Source organism: Mirounga angustirostris, unplaced genomic scaffold (assembly GCF_029215605.1).
Source record: "Mirounga angustirostris isolate CCGP_5_RB_7025 unplaced genomic scaffold, mMirAng1.0.hap1 SCAF_5, whole genome shotgun sequence".
NCBI classification, from domain to species: Eukaryota; Metazoa; Chordata; class Mammalia; order Carnivora; family Phocidae; genus Mirounga; species Mirounga angustirostris.
The window spans coordinates 604362-626202 of NW_026991713.1; the positions used below are offsets into that span (position 1 = coordinate 604362).

The 21841-nt window shown below is 47.2% G+C and overlaps 1 protein-coding gene across 1 annotated transcript in view; it reads right to left on the reverse strand.

Moving 5' to 3' along the window:
* MOV10L1 (Mov10 like RNA helicase 1) overlaps positions 1–21841 on the reverse strand; it is a 67915-nt gene that overhangs the window by 14494 nt on the left and 31580 nt on the right. The window contains exons 13-17 of the mRNA XM_064590447.1: positions 20014–20105; positions 12146–12204; positions 11615–11712; positions 2740–2848; positions 2084–2262 (exon numbers count right to left, since the gene is read on the reverse strand). Of these exons, the coding sequence (XP_064446517.1) occupies positions 2084–2262; positions 2740–2848; positions 11615–11712; positions 12146–12204; positions 20014–20105 (537 nt within the window). The remainder of the gene's footprint in view (positions 1–2083; positions 2263–2739; positions 2849–11614; positions 11713–12145; positions 12205–20013; positions 20106–21841) is intronic.

Genomic DNA, 21841 nt, shown 5'->3' on the forward strand with positions numbered 1-21841 from the left:
ATGACCCTGACCTACCCCCCCCAGACCTCCAGGACCCTGACCTACCCCCCCAGACCTCCAGGACCCTAACTTACCCCCCCAGATCTCCAGGACCCTAACCTACGTCACCCAGACCTTCAGGATGCTGACCTACCTCCACCTACCCCCCCAGACCTCCAGGACCCTGACCTACCCCCCCAGACCTCCAGGACCCTGACCTACCCCCCAAGACCTTCAGGACCTTGACCTACCCCTCCAGACCTCCAGGACCCTGACCTACCCCCCTCAAACCTCCAGGACCCTGACCTACCCCCCAAGACCTTCAGGACCCTAACCTACATCCCCAGACCTTCAGGACCCTGACCTACCCACCCCCAGACCTTCAGGACCCTGACCTACCCACCCCCAGACCTTCAGGACCCTGACCTACCCACCCCCAGACCTTCAGGACCCTGACCTACCCCTCCAGACCTCCAGGACCCTGACCTACCCCTCCAGACCTCCAGGACCCTGACCTACCTCCCCAGACCTCCAGGACCCTGACCTACCCACCCCCAGACCTCCAGGACCCTGACCTACCCCTCCAGACCTCCAGGACCCTGACCTACCTCCCCAGACCTCCAGGACCCTGACCTACCCCCCCAGACCTTCAGGACCCTAACCTACCCCCCCAGACCTCCAGGACCCTGACCTAGCCCTCCAGACCTCCAGGACCCTGACCTACCTCCCCAGACCTCCAGGACCCTGACCTACCTCCCCAGACCTTCAGGACCCTGACCTACCCCCCCAGACCTTCAGGACCCTGACCTACCCCCCCAGACCTCCAGGACCCTGACCTACCCACCCCCAAACCTCCAGGACCCTGACCTACCTCCCCAGACCTTCAGGACCCTGACCTACCTCCCCAGACCTTCAGGACCCTAACCTACCCCCCCAGACCTCCAGGACCCTGACCTACCCACCCCCAGACCTCCAGGACCCTGACCTACCCCTCCAGACCTCCAGGACCCTGACCTACCCCCCCCCCAAACCTCCAGGACCCTGACCTACCCCCCAAGACCTTCAGGACCCTAACCTACCCCCCCAGACCTCCAGGACCCTGATCTACCCACCCCCAGACCTCCAGGACCCTGACCTACCCACCCCCAGACCTTCAGGACCCTGACCTACCCCTCCAGACCTCCAGGACCCTGACCTACCCCTCCAGACCTCCAGGACCCTGACCTACCTCCCCAAACCTCCAGGACCCTGACCTACCTCCCCAGACCTCCAGGACCCTGACCTACCCACCCCCAGACCTTCAGGACCCTGACCTACCCCTCCAGACCTCTAGGACCCTGACCTACCCCCACCAGACCTCCAGGACCCTGACCTACCTCCCCAGACCTCCAGGACCCTGACCTACCTCCCCAGACCTCCAGGACCCTGACCTACCTACCCCCAGACCTCCAGGACCCTGACCTACCTACCCCCAGACCTCCAGGACCCTGACCTACCTCCCCAGACCTCCAGGACCCTGACCTACCCCCCACCCTCCAAGGCAGAGGCAGCGTCATATTGGTTCTTATGTGTGTGGCTTGCAGGATCATGCCAACTGGGCACTCAGCACGTGGTTGCTAATCTGAATCCTGAACAACACAAATGCTGCACACTAGCTCTATTAGCGCCATTCTAAAGATGGAGACACCAGAAACTTCTGCAGAATGGTGGCTCAGCTACTGTAAAGGGAACTTCTTTTCTGCAACAAAATTTCATGTGATCAAATGGTCAACCGTTCTTTTTCTTTTTAAAGATTTTATTTTTAAGTTATCTCTACAACCAATGTGGGGCTCGAACCCCCAACCCTGAGATCAAGAACTGTGTGTTCCACCCACTGAGCAGTCAGGTGCTCCACGATGGTCGACCAGACTAAGAACAGTCATTTCTAAACCTATGAAATAAGCTTTGAAAATCCTACATATTCCCATAAACAATGTAAAACAAACTTGGCTAAACATGAAATAACTGGGATTTTTTGTTAAGCTCATTTCCACTTCCTGCCGACATGAGCATGGCACGCGGCCGACACCACTGGGTAGCCGAGCCACTCACTTCCTGTGGTTACCTGTAAGACAGTCTCTATAATGGTCACTGTCTTCCCGGTTCCAGGAGGTCCGAAGAGAATATACGGGAGCGGGCGGCAGTCGCCACTCAGGATTCTTCTAACTGCTAACTTCTGGTTTTCGTTGAGCAAGGGATTGAAAAATTCCTTCTCTCTCACCTTGGGGATCTGAACTTCGTTTACTGTATTCAAAATGAGAACCGGCGTCAGGCAGAGGTCACCTTGGCACGGCAGGAACACAGGTCAGCACGGGCCACCAGGACGGCCACGACCCAGCCGGTCAGGAGCCCGCTGCTGAGCTACGCTTTCCAATAACCTCCACTTCATTGGGCAGGGTCAGGGAAGTTAACTTCGCTCTCTGAGAGTCATTGAGTTTATTGTTCCCCCTCATAGGTGGAGCATCACCTAACCTAGACGGCAGAGATGGGGTCTGGAAAAGGCCAACAGAAATAGCCTGTGGTCACGTTAAAGCACCGAGCATGAAACCTCACGTCTCCACTCCGTCTCCAGTCGGGACAAGAGTATCCATCTCTCTGGCTGCAACCACACCACACACACGTCCCGACCTGTCTCCCTTGGGCAGAAGGGAGCTTCTCAAGGGGCCTATTTTCCAGGTAAGGGTTCCCGAGGTTGCCCTGGCAGCCCCTCACCATACGCACCCAGATTAGTTGACTTTTCAGCAAAGGTCGCCGGCCCCGGCGTGTCCCGGGCACCAGCCCGCCTCTCCTTGGCTGCGTGCTTAGTGTGGTCCTTCATGGCTTTCCTATTCTAGAAATAATCATGCAGAAAAATGGCCTTAAAAAAAGCTTTGAATTTACACAGGTTTAAAGAGTGAACATAAACACCTGCCAATGTTCTACGTGTTTTATTTAATAGCTCTTTGAACGCACTGCAGGTCATATGTTTCAAAACACAGTAAAAATACAGAATATCTGACAAAAAAGTTGCTAAAAAGGTTTGTTTCTTTTTTGAATTCCCTTACAAAAATAAACACGAATGAACTAAATTCTGTGTAGTGATGTCAGATCAAAGGGTGACATTTATCTGACGAGGCGTCTTTTCTCTTCCTGCATCCTTCTCCTGCTCACCTACAAAGGGAAACCCGCAGTGGCTGAAGGCAAATCCTGGTCCCTTGCTCCCCTGGAGGCCCTCAGGCAAACCCCTTCCTCCGCAGCGGGAGCGAGCCCAGCCAGCTCTGGGGGGACCGTCACGTGCCTCAGGTGCTGCCACGGGCTGGCAGAGCTTCCTGGTCAACTGCGCTCCACATCCTGCCCAAGAACCGGTTCTGTGGGTGTTTAAACAAACTGAATCTGTCCTGGACCGAGGAAACTGGTTTCCAAGTTTCCCCTATTACAAACAATGCTGTAATAAACAGCTTTGCACATTTATCTCTGTGCAAATCACAGGATTACTTTTTTTTTTTTTTTAAGATCTACTTGGCTTTATTCAACCATTCATCAGTCTAACACGATTACTTCCACAGGACAAATTCTAGAAGTAAAATTGTTACTAAAAGTTTCACATTAAAAATGGTATACGTATTACCAAAACTTAGTCCAGAAGGTCACAGCAATTTCCCTCCCCGCGATCAGGAGTGTTCAAGAGTATCACTGACACACAGTAACGTGTGCACGAGTAAAGTGCACAACTCGACAAGTTGTGACACATGGACACATGGGACGAGCTGAACACCTGCGGAGCCCACAGGACGCCTCCCTGTAATGCACCCCCGCTGCCAAGAGCATGGTTACGTTTTCTAGAATGCTTCATATGTGGAAGTCGAGGTTATGCACTTTTTGTCTGACATCTTTCCACCGTGTAAGCAACCGCTGAGGCCCACCTTCGCTGCCCCGTGCCATCGACAGCTCACCATTGTCACCGCTGAGTGTGGTTCCACCAGAGCAGCGCACTGCCCTCCCTCCCTCCACCCCCAGGTGGACGGCCACTGGGCTGTGTCCAGTGCTGGCCATTGCTGAGAGCGCAGCCGTGAACGTCTCCGCACCAGCCCTCGTGTGGACGGACGTGGGCTTTCTCGTCTCTGGGGCCAACGCCAGGAGGGAAGCGGCCGAGCTTTCCCAAGGAATTCTTCTCAAAAGCACATGCTCATGACCCTTAGTCTGGTCAGTCCTCTTCACTTAATTTCGGTCACTCTGACGCGTGTGTAGTGGCAGCTCACTGTGGTACTGTTTCCCTAAGACTAATGCCGGACGTCTTTGCAGGGACTTACTTACCGTCTGCATACACAGTCCCTGATGATGGTTTGTCTTACGGTGGTGCGAAAGCGCTACGCGTTCTGCAGAAACCGTACCTGGGATTTTGAATTTGGATCTTTTCCCTGGGCTGGCAGTATGTGGTACCATGCTCTTGTGATGCTGGGCAGCGGCCACAGTCCCCAGTCAGCCCGCGATCACGCGATCACCAGCCGATACCCTGACAGCAGCCATGCTGTTTCTCTTTGAGGACGGTAGGCCGTACCTTACACGAGGTATTCGGCACTTGATCATAAACAGGCTCTGCACTAGCTGATTTTGCCCCACTGTTCTGAGCATGTTTGAGGTTAGCGGCGCTAAGTCGTGGTGACTGGTAGGTTAGGTGTATTAGATCCATTTTCAACTGATGGTATTTTCAACTTATGCCGGGTTCACCGTAAGCCAAGGAAGATCTGTATATTCTTCGGTAAAGTATATATAATTTACTTCTGTTTATGTCTTTGGTTCAGTGTTGAGTCTCATGCTCCAGTGATGAGCTGGCTTTTCATTGTCTTAACCATGTCTTTTGAACAGCAAAATATTTAATTTCTTGGAGTCCAGATTTATCAATTTTTTCTTTATAGATCACATTTTTGGCATCACATCTAAAAACTCTGCCTTACCTAAAGATATTAAGATTTTCTCTTGGGGTGCCCGAGTGGCTCAGTCGGTTAACTGTCCAACTCTTGGTTCAGCCCAAGTCATGATCTCAGGGTTGTGGGATTGAGCCCCGCACTGGGCTCTGTGCAGGGGCGTGGAGCCTGCATAAGGTTCTATCGCCCCCCACCCCACTTGCACTCTCTCAAAAATGAAAGGGTTTTTTAATGTTTCCTAGAAATTTTAGTTTCAGGCTTTATATTTAGGGCTACGATGCATTTTGATTTAATCTCTGTGAAGGCAGTGAGGTACAGATCCAGGCGCACACCCCTGGATACAGACACCCCATTGTCCTTGTGCCTTTCGCTAAGGACACTCTCCTTTCCCCACTCTGACTGCCTTTGCACCTTTGTAGAAAGTCAGTTGTCCAAACTCCCATGGGTCTGTTTTTAGGCTATTTCATTCCACTTGTACATGTTTATCTCGATGACAGTGCGACACCGTCTTGATTATTGTAACGTTGTGAAAAGTTGCAAGTCAGGTAGTGTGAGTTCTCTGAGTTTCTTGTTCTTTTTCAAAGTTGTTCTGAAAATTCTAGGCCTTTTGCATTTCCATATAATTTTGAAATTGGCTGGTCAATTTCTACAAAAACGTCTGCTAAGATTCGACTGGACCAGCACTGAGTTTATAGATTGGGTTGGGTCTTCGGACACACCAGCAGTTTCTCTCATCAGTGTCGTGAGGTCTCTAGTGTAGTCTTGTACATCTTCTGTCAAATTTGTCTCTAATGTTTGGAACATTTGGATGCTACTTTATATGGTATTCTAAATGCAATTCTGGGTGTTTGTGCTAGCCTATATAGAATTTACTTCTGTATCCTGTAAGCTTGCTAATCTATTAGTTCCAATGGCTTCTTTTTAGAGTCTGTCAGATTTTATACATGAACACAGGTGCCTCTTATTTTTCTTGCTGAGTTGCTCATCTACAACCTTCTGTACAGTGGTGAAAGTAAGTGGCAGGACTGGAAGTGCCCTGACTTTCATGGGAAAAGTGCATTCTGTCACTCACCGTGTAGGTTTTTTTGTAGGTGAAGGCAGTTCCCTTCCGTTTCTAGTTTGCTAAACTTTTTGATCAGGAATGGATATTGGATTTTGTCAGATGCTTTTTCTGTGTCTATGGAGATTCGGTTTGTTAACATGATGAGTATCACTGACTGCGATTTTGGAATGTTAAACCAGCCTCTCATTCCTGGGATGAACCCTTCCTGGTCTCTCTCATATATATACCTATACATACATACATATAGGAGTTCTCTAGAAAAACGATCAATAGGATGGATGTATATGTAGGTAAAAAGATTTATTGTAAGATATTGGCTTATGTGACTACAGAGGCTGAGAAGTGTGAGGTATGCCACTGGCAAGCTGGACACAGAGGGCAGGAAGAGACTGACGGTTCCACTCAGGAGAGTCGGGCAGGAGGAATCCCTGTGAAACTGTCTCTCTGTTCAGGTCTCACGGGAGGGATGCCCCCTGCCCCAACCAGGGCACCCACCCACATGCCAATCTCACCCAGAAACAAGATTTAACCAGGTGTCCCACAGAAGCCCAGGGCCCAGGCCAGCTGGCACATCCCACTGACCACCCACCCCGGCTTCTTTCCCATTTGCAGAGTCTATAGTGAGGTCACATCTCTCTCTCCTCCTGGATTCTGGGAGTTTGTGTCTTCACACTTTCCCCTCATCAGTCTTGTTTGAAGTTTAACAATTTCATTGATCTCTGAGAACCAGCTTTTGGGTTCATGGATCCCTCTATTGTTCTTCTGTTTTCTATATTACTGATTTCTCTGCCAATGTTTCATTATTTTCTTTCCTTTGCTTAGCTCATATTTCATTTGTTCTTATTTTTCTAGTTTCTAAGGAAGAGGCTGAGGTCACAGAGTTGAAACCTTTATCCTTCTTTAGTTCAGGCATTCAGGGTTATGAACTCCCCCTGAAGAGCCCTCTAGCAGCAGCTTACGGTTTCTGGTATGCTGCAGTGTCACGTTCATTTTGGTAGAAACACTCCAATTTCTCTATTGATTTCTTCTGTGATCTGTGGGTTACATATAAGTGTGTCTTCGGTTTCTCAATATTTGGGGATTTTCCAGAGATCTTCCTGCAATTGATTTCTAACTTGATTCTACGTGGTTAGAGAATGTATTTTGTAGGACTTTAATCCTTTTAAATTTGAGCCTTGTTTTATGGCCCCAAATAAGGTCTACAATGGTGAATGTTCTGTGTGCACTTCTACACCAAGTGCATGCATCCAGCTCTTTCTGCACGGTGTGCTCTACGAACACCCCTTAGATCACAGTGGCTGACAGGTCACTCTGCTGTGTCCATCTTCTGCCTTTTTTTTTTTTTTTTTTAAAGATTTTCACTTATTTATTTGACAGAGAGAGAGACAGCGAGAGAGGGAACCCAAGCAGGGGGAGTGGGAGAGGGAGAAGCAGGCCTCCCGCGGAGCAGGGAGCCCAACGTGGGACTCGATCCCAGGACCCTGGGATCATGACCTGAGCCGAAGGCAGACGCTTAACGACTGAGCCACCCAGGCGCCCCATCTTCTGCCTTTCTTTTCCGTCATTAACGGAGGGAAGAGTGCCGACATCGCTGACAGTCATGGGGAATTTGTCTGGTTCTCTCCGCAGCTTTATCAGTTTCCGTTTCATGTGTTTTGAGGCTGTTTCTAGGTGCGTATGTGTCTAGGACTGTTATGCATTCCTGATGATGATCTTCTCTGTTACTATGACACCACCTTTATCCTGATTACCTGTGCTCTGAAACCTACTCTGACACCAACACAGCTACTCCATCTTCCTTGTGATTGTATCTTTTCCCATCTTTTACTTTTGACATATTTATGTCTTTATATTTAAAACGTGTTTCTTAGAGGCAGCATATAGTTGGGTCTTTCCTTTTTATCCAGTGTGACCATCTGTGTTTAGACCCACACGCGCAATGTGACCACTGATACACTTAGACTGACGCACTCACCTTGCTACTTGTCTTACTCCAGTTACACAAGCAGAGCCAGAGACGCCAATACCCCGTCGACATAAATCACTGGACCAGGGGGCAGGAAGTCAGTCAGGTCAGGGCACAGCTGTCCGTGTGTCCCTCTTTTTCTGCTGACTTTTGAACAAATTATTTTTGTGATTCCCTTTTACCTCCTTTGTTGGCCTAGCTCTTTATATTGTTATTTTAGTAGTTGCTCTAAGGTTTAGAGTATATATCTTTAATTGATCATAGTTTCTTTCAAGTGAATTATAATAATCTGGTGTAAGAAATAAAACTCTCTTCTCCTATCCCTGGTGCTATTATGCATATTTTAGATCTACATGTTACAAACTCTGTAATATATTGTTACTATTTCAGCTTTAAAAGTCAATTATCTTTTAAAATTATGAAATTTTATCATGGTTAAGAAGATTTCACTTCAGGGGCGCCTGGGTAGCTCAGTCGTTAAGCGTCTGCTTTTGGCTGGGGTCGTGATCCCGGGGTCCTGGGATCGAGCCCCCCACTGGGCTCCCTGCTCCGCGGGAAGCCTGCTTCTCCCTCTCCTATTCCCCCTGCTTGTGTTCCCTCTCTCGCTGTCTGTCAAATAAATAAAATCTTAAAAAAAAGAAGATTTCACTTCAGATCTACCCTCTTAGCATTCTACTCTTTTGATTCCAGGAGTCTGAATTTTTTAGAGATCTCATATGAAAGGGATCAAGCCGGATGTGTCCTTCTGTGACTGGCTTATTTCTCTGAGTACAGTGTCCTCCAGGTCCACCCACATTATCACATTTTACAGGATTTCCTTCTTTTTAAAAAGTCAATTATCTTTTAAAGAATTTTTTTTAAAGAAAAAGTTATTTAAATGTGTGTACCTATTTATAATTTCTGGCCCTTCTCATTCCTCTGGGTAGACCCTCATTGCCCACCTGGCATCATTTCTGTGTGCTGAAAGATTCCTGTGTCCCGTGGTGCAGGTCAACAGGTAATGGACCCCCAGCTCTCAGCCTGAACCTGTCTGAGTAATTTTTACTTCTCCTTCCTTTCTACAGCGTTTGTCGGGCAGAGTTCTGGGCTGACAGTTTCTCCTGCCGGCACGGTCAAGAGCCGCCCCGCTGTCTTCTGGCGCACCCTGCTGTCAACACGAAGTCTGCCACTGGCCTTGTTGTTTCTCCTCGGCAGCAATGAGACTTTCCTTGTTTCTAGGATTTGCTCTTTATAAAGGACTTTCAGGAATTTGATTGTCATGTGCCTCACTGCATTCTTCTTCAGATTTCTTATACTTCGGGTCTGTTAATAAGTCTCCTGAATATGTAGGGCTTATGGTTTTCATCAAATCAGGGTAGTTTCCACTCACTATTTTTTCTAGTATTTCTTACACTTCCCTCTCTGGGACTCCAATTGCTTTTCTTTTTTTAATACACTGTATATTTTAAAGCTTTATTTTCCCCTTAAATCTTTTTATTGTTTCATTTGTCGAGTTTCTTTCTGACTGTAGTGTCTAGTCTGCTGTTAACTATTTTTCATCTTAGACATCGAATTTTTTGTCTCTAGAAGAGAAATTTGTCTTTTATTGGTTGTATCTCCACTGAACATGCTTGTGTGTTCCTCTCCTTTAAGAGCATATGGAGTATAGTTATAGTAACTGTTTTAATGTCCTTGTCTGCTAATTGCTACATTTTTTTTTTCTGAGTTGATTTCAACTGATTGAAATTTTTTTTTTTTTAAAGATTTTATTTATTTATATGACAGAGAGAGGCATAGTGAGAGCAGGAACACAAGCAGGGGGGAGTGGGAGAGGGAGAAGCAGGCCTCCCGCCGAGCAGGGAGCCCGATGTGGGGCTCGATCCCAGGACCCCGGGATCATGACCTGAGCCGAAGGCAGACGCTTAACAACTGAGCCACCCAGGCGCCCCTGATTGAAATTTCTTATAATGAGTTGTGTTTTTCAGTTTATTTCTGGATTAGATATCAGACATTGTGAATTTAACACCTTGATGGGTGTATATTTTTGTATTCCTGCAACTATCCGTGAATTTTGTTGTGGGATGTGGCTGCATTACTTGGAGAGCCTGTCAGACGGATGGGGCGGCAGGCAGCGTGGGACCAGACTCTTCCCACTTTTCACGCAACATCCTCTGAGGACTCTGCTTGTTACCCTGTGAATTCTCTGGCTATAGGAACAAACCACGCCCAGCACTGTGGGGACTCAGGATTCCTCTCTGCTCTCAGGGCTGCTTTCCGGGGCTCAGGTCTTTTCCTCACCGGCATGCATTCCTGAGTCCTGGGCTGAAAACTCAAGGGGTCCTGTTGCAGACCCCAAGAGCTCTCTCTTTCCTGTGCTCTCCTCCAGCCGTCTGCCCCGTGCACTCCATCCACCTCGTCCTTGCACCGCCAGGTGCCTCTCCTCAATTCTGCAGACCACAGGCCTCCCCCTTTCTGCTCCCTGGCCTGGGAACTCTGAAGACGGTGAGCTGGGGCAATCACAGGGGTCACCTAATATGCTTCCTCTCTCAGGAATCACTGCCCTATGATATCTGATGTGCAAATGTCTGAAACTGTTGTGCCATGTGTTTTGTCTGATTTTTAATTATTTAAGGTAGGAAGGTAAATTCAGTCTCTGTGATTCCGTCTTGGTTGATGTGTGGAATGCCCTTGGGTTTATGTGCAACCTAGCCAATCCATAAGAAGGTAATGTTCTGCATTTAAAAATATTAAGATTCAGCTAATCAGGAATGTAATCCACACAAACAGCAACACTTCCCCCACCTCACATCTCCCATCAGGATCCCAAACCCTCCTTGAGAATCAGGCCATGGAGTGGACCAGGGAGTGAGGTGATGGAGAGAGTTTGCAGAAGACACTGTGTCTGTTCAATGAGGACCTGTTTCTACTTTTAGATCAGGTAAGAAATAAAGATGATTTTAACGCAAACATTTTTCTCTTTCCTTCATAGAATTTTTTTGTGAATACGTAGGCCTTCCAAAACTCTCATTATTGTACTTTTTGAGAGAAGCTATAAAATGGTAAAAGAGTTCCTAAATATTAGATATAATTAGAAATTTGTATTATTATAAATTTAAAACATGCTCAAAAAAGCAAATTCCAACAGCACAGAACTAAGGTTAAAACCTCCCACAGACATGGAGAATTCTGCTCATCACTGGAAACACAATGATAAATAAAGCCACTTCTGTTTTACTCACAAAAATACATGGAACAGCCTAAGACAATAGCTGGCACCTAACAGGCGCTACGTTACTATTCATAGAACAACTATCTTTGTAAGGGTCATAAAGATTACAAACGTTAACAACTTGGTGCACGTGTATTCGTCCCAGACATTTTCTATGCAGTATATAATCATAGACGTGTGCCTGAATGTACACAGAAAGAATATAATTTTAAAGTAAAATGATAAGCTCATACAAACGGATTCATATCTTGGTTTTCCCCACTTATCTATGGCAGCCACCTTAGTCCTACGTACATGTTGTACGCAAACTTTACACTAAATCCACAGTATGAATATCTTAGTTTTATTTGAGCTGTGATCTTGGGTTACTTGTGAACTATAGTCCTCTAACACCCCAGGCAATTGAGAACTAATATATTATCTATTTAAATATTTCAAAGGAATCAAATCAATACCTTGAGGGTGGACTGTCCATCGTTTTTGGTGTCTTGAGCATGGTTCCAATTCCCTGTCACTCGGGGAGACTGTAGAATGATTTCTTCTGGGAACAACACTTTTAAAACAAGTAAGAAGGCAGGTATTACTGAAAAACTTAAAAGACGAAGAGAGGCCACCTAAGTAGTTCACACCTATGCCTTCCTTTCCTTTTTGGCTTCTGTACATGGTTTCTAGGTTACAGCGGAACACCAGTACCATGCATAGTTCGTAATGAAGCCATCGGCCCATCTGGAGCCACAAAAGTGAATTATATTCCGAGGGGAAAAGCACACTGCAATGACTTCATTTTCAGTAATTTAAGCAAGCTGTTTTTATACAGTTGAAATAGTAAGAAAATACTGAAACTTGCCAATGGGAAGAAAACTTTGGACTGCATAGTTTTACTTGTAACATATGATTGAAAAGACTGTGCTTCACACCATATTTTACATGAAGCTTCTAAAAATACTCTGGGAAGAAGTAACACTATTATTCCACAAAAAGAATACCTTTAACGCCTAAGTGGAGGACGTGTTCAAGAGCAAAGTGACACCGTCTGCTTGTGGTCCTGCCAGAGAGAGGACAACGTGAAGTAATTCACCCCCAGTGTAGAAACATTAAGCCTAGCCCTGGTCACGGAAATCTGATTACATAACCCGAGCCAACCTGCTAATGTAACCTTTACACAGTACTTACAAAGGGGCCACATTAGAGTCAGAGCTCCCGACGTTCTCACAGGCCCTGCTGGGGAGCCTGGAGCTCCGAGGGCTCACTTTACAGTGTGTATCTATACACAACATTAGGAGTTTTACAGAAAAACTTTAAACAGAAACATCCCATGTATCAGGACAGCAGGGACTCTTTCCTTTCTGGGAATATTTCTCTTTTAAATACATAAAGAGCACAACTAGGAAAAAAAAAATAAACATAGCCTATGAGGTATTAGGGAAATATTAACATTACTACATCAACAGCAAAGTAATTTTGACTGTAAAGATTTAAACTTTTGAAATTCACAACTGTTAGAAGATAAACTGAGGCCTACTAATAATTTTAAGAGTTTGGGCAAAAATTGATTCCAACCAGGCTGCACCCAGCCAGCAGATGGAAAGAGGCCCCGAGGAGCTGTCCAACATGAAGGACTTTTACAGCCAGAAGGGAGCGGGCACAGGGAAATTATCCCAGGCAAAACAGGGGCTTGGTTATCGCACGCTCCCTTCCTTCAGGGGTGGGCAGGGGTCTGCCAGGCCGAGTACCTCACCAGTCCTGACCAGGCAGTTGCCAGGTGACCGGCCTACGATTCCGTTTCCAAGGGAGCCCAAACTGCAATTCCCTCTGGGTTTGGTGACATGGGGCTTAGCACAAGCTACTCTGCTGTGGGCCTGCTGTTTTGCTTCTTAACACAACAAAAAGAATAAAAACCATAAAATAAAACCTCATCTTCAATGAAGCAAGATGACAAAGCTCCAAAGCCCAAGTGCAGATGGGTATCTGTTCAATGAAGAGCATCGGGCCTCAAACAAGCAGAGGTACACAAGCGCTGCACACCGACTCAGAATGCGGGCCACATACAGGTGTCTGGACAGTTCAGACTCAGGAGCCCAAAGACCAAACAATCGTTTCTCACCTGAATCGCGAGGTGCAGAGCACACGCTGAGAGGTCACCCCCAGGACCCATCTGCACAGTATGGAATTGGGGGGGGTGTGAAGCTGGAAAAACTGAGTGCACAAGCCCAACCTTCAGAGACCCTCCCTTTAGGGTCCCAGGCATGAAGGCTCCTGGCAGCCCCACTCTGTTCCTTCAACGTAACCTTTGGCAAATAGTTGCCTGGGAAAAAATAAATCCATCCAAGATGAGTAACAACCAGAACAGCACCTAAAGCAGATCACTTAAAGAGGAAGAAGCTGAGAAACGACTAAACACCTCGCTCCCCTTCCACTGGGAGGCTTTCCAACATCTGTGCCTGGGTGATCCGGGGCCATCTCACCTCTTCCAGAAAGGAAGGAAGAAAGATTTCAAAATCTTTTAAAAGGCACAGGGACGCCTGGGTGGCATAGTTGGTTAAGCATTCAACTCTTAATTCTGGCTCAGGTCATGATCTCAGGGTTGTGAGATCCAGCCCCGCGTCAGGCTCCACACTGGGCGTGGAGTCTGCTTGAGAATCTCCTTCTCCCTCTGCCCCTCCCCACTGCTCTCTCCTCTAAAAGAAATAAATCTTAAAAAGAAATCTTTTAAAAGGCACAACAAAGACTGGGACCTGGGCCAAGCCAACAAGATAACTGTGTCAGCCTGAAGATCACTGCCTTACTTCCCAGTAGCATGAAAAACAGAAATAGAATAGTACTTAACAAATCCTAGAAGCACATTAAAGGAGGAATTCACCAAAATAAAAATAACATTATGTTTTTCATTCTAGACATACAAGAAAGGTTTGATCTGAAGTTATCCAATTGAAACACTTCATCTTACAAACAGGCTGAAGATGATAATAATCTCAAGAAATGCCAAAAAGGCAATGAGTCTAATAGCTTAAAACAAAAGTTGATGAATAATTTTCTAATTTGATTAACCTAAAGAACAGCAAGATACTAAATGGTAAAATCCCAGAGGTATTTGCACTAACATACGAAACAAATCACAGAGATGGAAAACCATGAGGGAAAAAATAAAACACATGGAGGGGAGCAAACACTAGGCAAGAATTCCAAAGGAGGACAAAGACTTGAAGGAAAAGAATGAAGAAAACTCTCCTAAGTACAAACTATTGTTGAAAAGGAGATTCCAAGCAGCAAAGATGCCAATTCTCCCTCCACTTTCCTACCACCATAGAGAGAAGTAAGAATATTTACTGCTTCACTATATCTAACAGCAAACACCTGGGAACCCGACAGCACGCACCCAGCACCAAAGACCAAAATCACAAAGGAAGGAAGGTCTCAAATCAATGACCTTGACTTCCACCACTAGAAACTAGATAAAGAGGAGCAAATGGAACCCAAAGTAAGCATAAGAGAGGAAATCACAGACACCAGAGCAGAAATAAGTGAAATAAAAAAGAGAGACACTACAAAAGATGAATGAAGTCAAAAGTTGATTCCCTCACAAGGCTGAGATGATAAACCTCTCGCCAGACTGATGAGAGGAAGAGAAGGTACACATTCCCACTGTCGGGAGTCGAGAGGGTGACATCGGTACACAGATCCAGCGAACGCTACTACTAAGGAAATAATAATATAATTCCATGCAAACAGTTAGATAACTTGGATGAAATGCACAAATTCCCTAAAAGATACACACTACTGAGGCTCACTGCACACAAAATGGATAACCTAAATGCTTACTGATTTACTAAAGAAATCAAATTTGCAGTAAATTATCCCAGAAAACAGAGGAGGAGGTGATGCCTTTTTTTTTTTTTTTAAAGATTTTATTTATTTATTTGACAAGAGGCACAGCGAGAGAGGGAACACAAGCAGGGGGAGTGGGAGAGGGAGACGCAGGCTTCCCGCCGAGCAGGGAGCCCGATGCGGGGCTCGATCCCAGGACCCTGAGATCATGACCTGAGCTGAAGGCAGACGCTTAATGACTGAGCCACCCAGGCGCCCCGGAGGTGATGCTTTTTAACTCATTGTGAAGTCAGCATCACCCCGATACCAAAAGCAGACAAAAGATAATTTCAAGAAACTATAGATCAATACACCTCATGAACACAGATGCAAAAATTAGTAAAACTGTAGCAAATCAGATCTAACAATATATAAAAAGAAATTACATTATGGCCAAGTGGGGCTTATTCCAAGGATGCAAAGTTGATTTTGATGTGGGGAACAAAGGCAGAAGGAAATGTAGATAAAATGAAATGTCCTTAGAACCTGCAGCCCATTGACAAATACTTGAGGTGGGCAGAGTGTAATGTGCCTCCAGGAACTCCCAACTGTCTTCATGTTGATGCCTTGAGAGGGAAAAACAACCTGAGCTTGACAACAGCCTGGCCTCCAGGATCCTGGGAGTCTTCTTTAGCAGATGAAAGTCCTTTTGGGAACTTCCTATGTCTTCACCTCCCCCAACTCCATAGTATATGATCAGTTGCTCCTCATAATCCCAGGGCAGCAGCCCTTTCTGCCCGGGGGTCCTGTTCTCGTGCTTTTAATAAAAAACCCCTTTTTGCACTGAAGATGTCTCAAGAATTCTTTCTTGGTCGTCATTGGCTTTGAACCCCACCACTTCAAACCACATCAATTTTACATTAGAAAACCAATCAGTATAACTGACTATCTTAATAGACTAAAAAAGGAAAACCACGTGGTCACCTTGATACGGAAAAAGCCATCTGAACAAATCCCACACCCAGCCATGACCGAACACTGGAGCACACGTGGAGTCCAGCTCCTCAACCAGGAGGGGGCCGAATACAAACCACTTACATACAGCTCACACTGTGCTTAACGGTTCAAGACTGAACGAACGCTAACCTCAGGTTGGAAACAAGGCCATTTCTGTGACATGCTACTCTGGCTAGAGAAGTGAGGCAAGGAAAAACAAACAAAATGCATCCAGATAAGAAAGGAAGCAGTACAGCTCTTTATTTGAACATAAAGATTGTATAGGCAGGGCGCCTGGGTGGCTCAGTCGGTTAAGCGACTGCCTTCAGCTCAGGTCATGATCCTGGAGTCCCGGGATCGAGTCCCACGTCGGGCTCCCTGCTCAGCGGGGAGTCTGCTTCTCCCTCTGATCTTCCTCCTCCTATGTGCTCTCTCTCTGTCTCTCTCTTTCTCGCTCTCTCAAATAAATAAATAGGGGCGCCTGGGTGGCTCAGTCATTAAGCGTCTGCCTTCGGCTCAGGTCGTGATCCCAGGGTCCTGGGATCAAGCCCTGCATCAGGCTCCCTGCTCCGCGGGAAGCCTGCTTCTCCCTCTCCCACTTCCCCTGCTTGTGTTCCCTCTCTTGCTGTGTCTCTCTCTGTCAAGTAAGTAAATAAAATCTTTTAAATAAATAAATAAATAAAATCTTAAAAAAAAAAAAAAAAGATCGTACAAGCAGAAAATCCTGCGTAACCTGTAAAAAGCTACTAGAACCGTGAAGTGTGTTTGACGAGCTCTTAGGATACTAGATTAATATATAAAAATAAATGGCATTCATAAACATTAGCTAGAAGCAACTAGAAATTTAAGTTAAGATTACTGTCTACAACAGCATTACATTTTTTTAAGAGTCACACCAACCTGGCAGGAGATACGTAGAGCCCTCTACAGACACTGCTAAAAGAAATGAAAAACAGACCTAACTAGATGGAGAGAGGTACCATTTTCAAGGGCTGGGAGACTCAATATTAAGGTCTCAATTCTTGTTAAATGGATCTAAAAATTCAGTGTAGTCCCCATCAAAATCTCTATGGGTTTTTTGTAGAAACCAACAAGCTGAAAGCTAAAATCCATACAGGAACACCAGAGACCCAGAAGAGCCACACCAACTCTGCGAACAATGGACAAAGTGGAGGCCTTACACTACCTGATTCCAAGACTCACCATCAACAAAGAACACGCATGCATGGGAAAGCACCTGAGGTGTTCAGCACAACTACCCGTGAGGGGATGCAGACCAAAACCTTGGTGAGACACCACCTCACGGCTATTCCAAAGATTAGAATTAGAAAGACTGACCAGAGCAGGGCTGTGAGCCTGTGGGGCAACAGGACCCTCACCCAAGCTGCTGGAAATGCGGAGGACAACTGCTTTGGGAAAGAGCTTGGCACTTTCTTAAAGTTATGTGCACCCTCACCATAGGACCGAGCCATCACACTGTTTGGCATTTACCCAAGAGAAAGGAACACGTGTCCATACAAAGACTTGTACACAGATTTCACAGTTCTCTCTGTAATGGCCAAAATATGGAAAAAAAACCCAGTCTCTAGCCAAGGTGACTGGATAGATGGACTGTAGTAGATACTGATAACGAAATACTACTCAGCCATAAAAGGGAAGAAAATGGGAATCCCTGTTATACAACTGAAATTAACATAATATTGTGTGTCAACTATAATTCAATAAAAAAGGCAATGAAATCATGCAACAGTGAGGTTGAATCTCAAAATAATTATGCTAAGTCAGAGAGAGATGCCAGGCAAAAACCAGTAAGTCTTGTATATTTCCACTTATGTAAGATTTTACAAAATGCAAACTAATCTATAGCGACAGAAAGCACTGCTGGGGCCTGGGGGTGCGGGTGAGGGTGGGGAAGGAAGGAAGCATCTCTGGTGGCAGATACTCTCCTTCTCTTGACTGTGGAGTTGGTTTCAAAGTCCTCTCAGACTGTGTACTTTAATAAGGCATAGTTAGCCTACATTCTGTCTCACTAGACCTGTTTGTTAAAAAAAGGGGAAACACCTACAGGGAGCCAGCAGGTAACACGAGGAAGTGCAGCCTCTCTGCCCTCAGTGCCATCCGGCCTGCCGCACTGCGGGCCTGCCCCATCTTCCAATGGTTCAAAACAAGTGGGGAATACAGATTTTTTTTTTTTTAAATGGGAAATCTCCTGGTTTTTCGTAACTTAATGTAAACAACCTAAAAACTTAACGTGGGGCAAGCAAAGCCTCTGAGTGTCAAATGTGGCAGCCCGCCGCTCCCACACCCCGGCCTCTCATCTCTCCGACACTCCACCTGGCCGCACACATGCTTGCTCAAGACCTGGGCCTCGTGTCTGAGATCACTGAGCCCAACGTCCTGTCCTCTCTCATCACCCTGTCTTTCCAACAGCCCCTCACTGCTGGTACCCTCTGGCTTTTCCTGGGCACTTTCTCTCTGGCTCAACCCCATGGCCTGTCACGCCTATCATCTGTGTCCTGCTTCCTTCGGTAGGTCCACTCCTGCACCACCCTCATCCCATGCTTCCTCTCTCCTCCTCCAAAGTCCTCCTCCTCTTTGACTGGGCTTGTCACATGTTCCAGAGTAACACACGGTCAGGAATGTCCAGATACAAATCAGCTCTCACCTCTTTCATCCGACCACCTTGAGGAGGATATTTACCCTCTGCCGATGACCCCGGCCCCACCTGGCCAGACCCACCTCCTCCGGCACACACTTTCTTGACCCAGTCACCCGCTATCGCAGGGGCTCCGCTGAGCTAGTTTCTCTCATTTCAAACAGCAAAAACGGCCCCTTCCTGGACCTCACCTCGCTCTCCATCCCGCCTGCTCAGCTTCCATGGCCAAACAACGGCCTCTCCCCACTGACCCACAACCCATTCACACTCAACACACTTTGATCTGGTAGCAGCCCCAACACCCAAACATTTCTCAAACAAAATTAAACATCCATGATCAATCTTAAAGTTAGCACCTTCTGATTCCTAAAAGACACTCTACAAAGTGAGCGAAACAAGCAACAGACCTGGAGAAGTTACAGAAGTTATCTGTAGCCTGCCTATCCAAGAAGAGTCCAGCACAAAGAACACAGAGAAGACTCCTACAGAGAACAAAACCCAAATTATTCAGGAAAAGACATGAGCCAGCACTTCATAGATGAAGACGTTTTATGGCCAATAAACATGGAAATTCTCAACCTTATATGCAGTCAGAGAAATGCACGTCCAGACCCTAAGGAGGTAGATGACCTATCTACCAAGTCGGCACGAATTTAGAAGTTTAACAAAACCAGGTTCTGGGATGGTGTGGATTAACAGGTTGTTACAGACGCTGGTATTGGGGGTCTCTGATGCCACCATGGCTGAAGCCACAGACCCACTCTCGAGTGTGCAGCCAAGAGGACATGAGCATTTGTGCACAAGGAAGGAGAAGGTGCTCACAGCAGTGCCTTCAGGGTAGAGATGGGGTGAATGTCCATCCGCAGAACAGGGAGTGTGGCGGACTCACGCTGGGGCGTGGGCAGTGGTGAAGACGCTGAACAGTGACACACAACACGGAGAATCTTAGGAACAGATCAGTGAAAACCTCCTGGAAACCAGAGACTGACAGCTCAAAATAAAACCAAAAAATACATTTTTCTGTGTGTGTACAAAGACACACAACTGTTTTTTGTTTTTTTTTTTAAAGCAAGGGAGAGACAAATGCAAAATCCCAGTAAACAGTTGGGGGCATAGTGGATGACAGGGAGGGAATGGTAGGTTGGCAGGGTCACCGCCCCACGCTCATAACGTCATAAATGACCACATCTCTGTGTACTTAAGGCCCATTAAAGAATGAACAGCAAATGTTCGTGACTTTGTTATCTTAAAACCTGTCTGGGAGTGAAGCAGGAACAGGGACACTCCCACACTGCATTTCTTACACCAGCGCTGAGATGCGCAGGGACGGACAGAGAGGAAGCCTGCTACCCACCAGGAATGAAGACACATTGTAGGAACAACCACCGAGAGCATTACCTGTTATATGTGAATTCCACATCCATAGGTTCAAAGTTATATGCCTGCTCAAATTCTGGGTTAAGTTTAAGAGTTACATCTTCTTCATGAATCTGAAAAGGAAACGTAACGATTTAATTCCCATACTTCACATTTGATTTGTTGGGACAATCTTCATCTAGCAACACGTCATGAAACACTTTACAGACTGGAGCTAAAATTTGCTATTTTAAACCCTTGCCAAACTCATCAGGATTAAATCACGGTGTTGTCACATCACCCACCCGGGAGGACCTGGCCCCTGCAGGCGCCCACACCAGCTCACCCCGAGCTGCTCCCTGGCCACGCTCCAGAGATCCGGGCTCGAGGAAACAGGCCAAGGCCCCGGAAGGAGACCAGCCCACAAACGAGAGAGCGAGGGGTGCCTGCCGCCACAGCGCCTCCACGAAGAGGTCATTCCAAGGACTCCCCTTCCAGCAGAGCGGGGACCCTCCAGCCGCAGCTAGGGCGGTGCCAGGTGGCATGGGCTTCCCAAGGGCCAGGCGACCAGAGCCGGGTGGTGGGAACACGGACACGGGGGCTGCCCTGGGAGCAGGGCCCTCCCTGCAGCAGAAGCCGCCACAATCCCCTCAAAAGGAGAGCAAGCCCAGCCCAGGTCCCAGGTGTCCCGGGGGCCAAGACTGGCAAAAATGAACCTGCGGTTAAAGACCACCGGTTAAAGCACACAAAGAAGCAAATCACCAAGCGTGAGGGTCAGCACAGCCATCAACAGAGTTGGGCCCCAAGGACATCACATACTGCCACTGTCATTTCCAGAAACTTGAAAAACTATGTGTGAAATTTTTAAAAAACCCAGAAAGAAAAACATAAGCAGGACAATAGAAAAAACAACAGGGCAGCTTTAATGAATCAGGCAGAGCACATGGAGACGAAAACCATGCTGAGATAACGGAGCAGGATGACAGGAAGTGACGACATCTGTTCCCAGACACGTGCTCCTGGCGACAAGAGGCCCCTCTGTGGAGGTGGGGAGCCTTCTGTCCCACGGCCCCCAGACGAGCATGAGTGCAGCAGCGGCCCCGCTGGGACGCCCCCTGCACCGCGTGCCAGGTTGATGGCACTGGGCCGCCTGCCCACCTGTTGTGGAAACACCAATTTGACATCAACGGAGTGAGTGTCACCTGGATGTGTGTCTTCTGCCCACCGCACCATCTGTGAGGCTCTCCTGAGGGCCTTCTGTACCATCATGGTCTCCCACACCGCGGCCCTGGCCAACAACTAAACTACAGAGACTCGAGAAAAGCAATGGGCGGAGACCTGTAGAAGTTACTAAGTCGACCATGAATTTCATCACTCAGAAGCGGCTGACCTCATGGAATATCCCACCAAAGATCAGGAGGGTGCCCAACACCCCCCAGGCTGGGGTGCTCGTAGCTTCGGTCTGGATTTGTCAGCCTATGGTGTTCGCTTCGGCAGCACATACCCTAAAATTGGATTTGTCGGCGTATGACGCCGGCCACCCCTCAACCAGTGTTCAGGAACCAAGGACCCCACACCTGGCATCTCTGGCACTGCTGCTTCTGGGGTGTTCGTCCCCAGGGCATCTTCCCCGAGGGCACAACTGGATCTACCCTTTGGAAGGTAAGAGAGTCACCCGGCGTCTTCGTCAACAGCTCAAGTGTGTCAAGGCTGGCAGAGCTGGTGGGCCCTCCAGCTCAGGCTAAGCGGCTGCCACGTGCCTGGGCAGAGTGTGGGGGGACAGCTGCTGGGGTCCCAAGGGTCAGCCCCTCCCCAGTCATCCTAGCACTGGTTTCACGGCCAGCTGCACTGGCAAGGGCTGGTGCCCAGT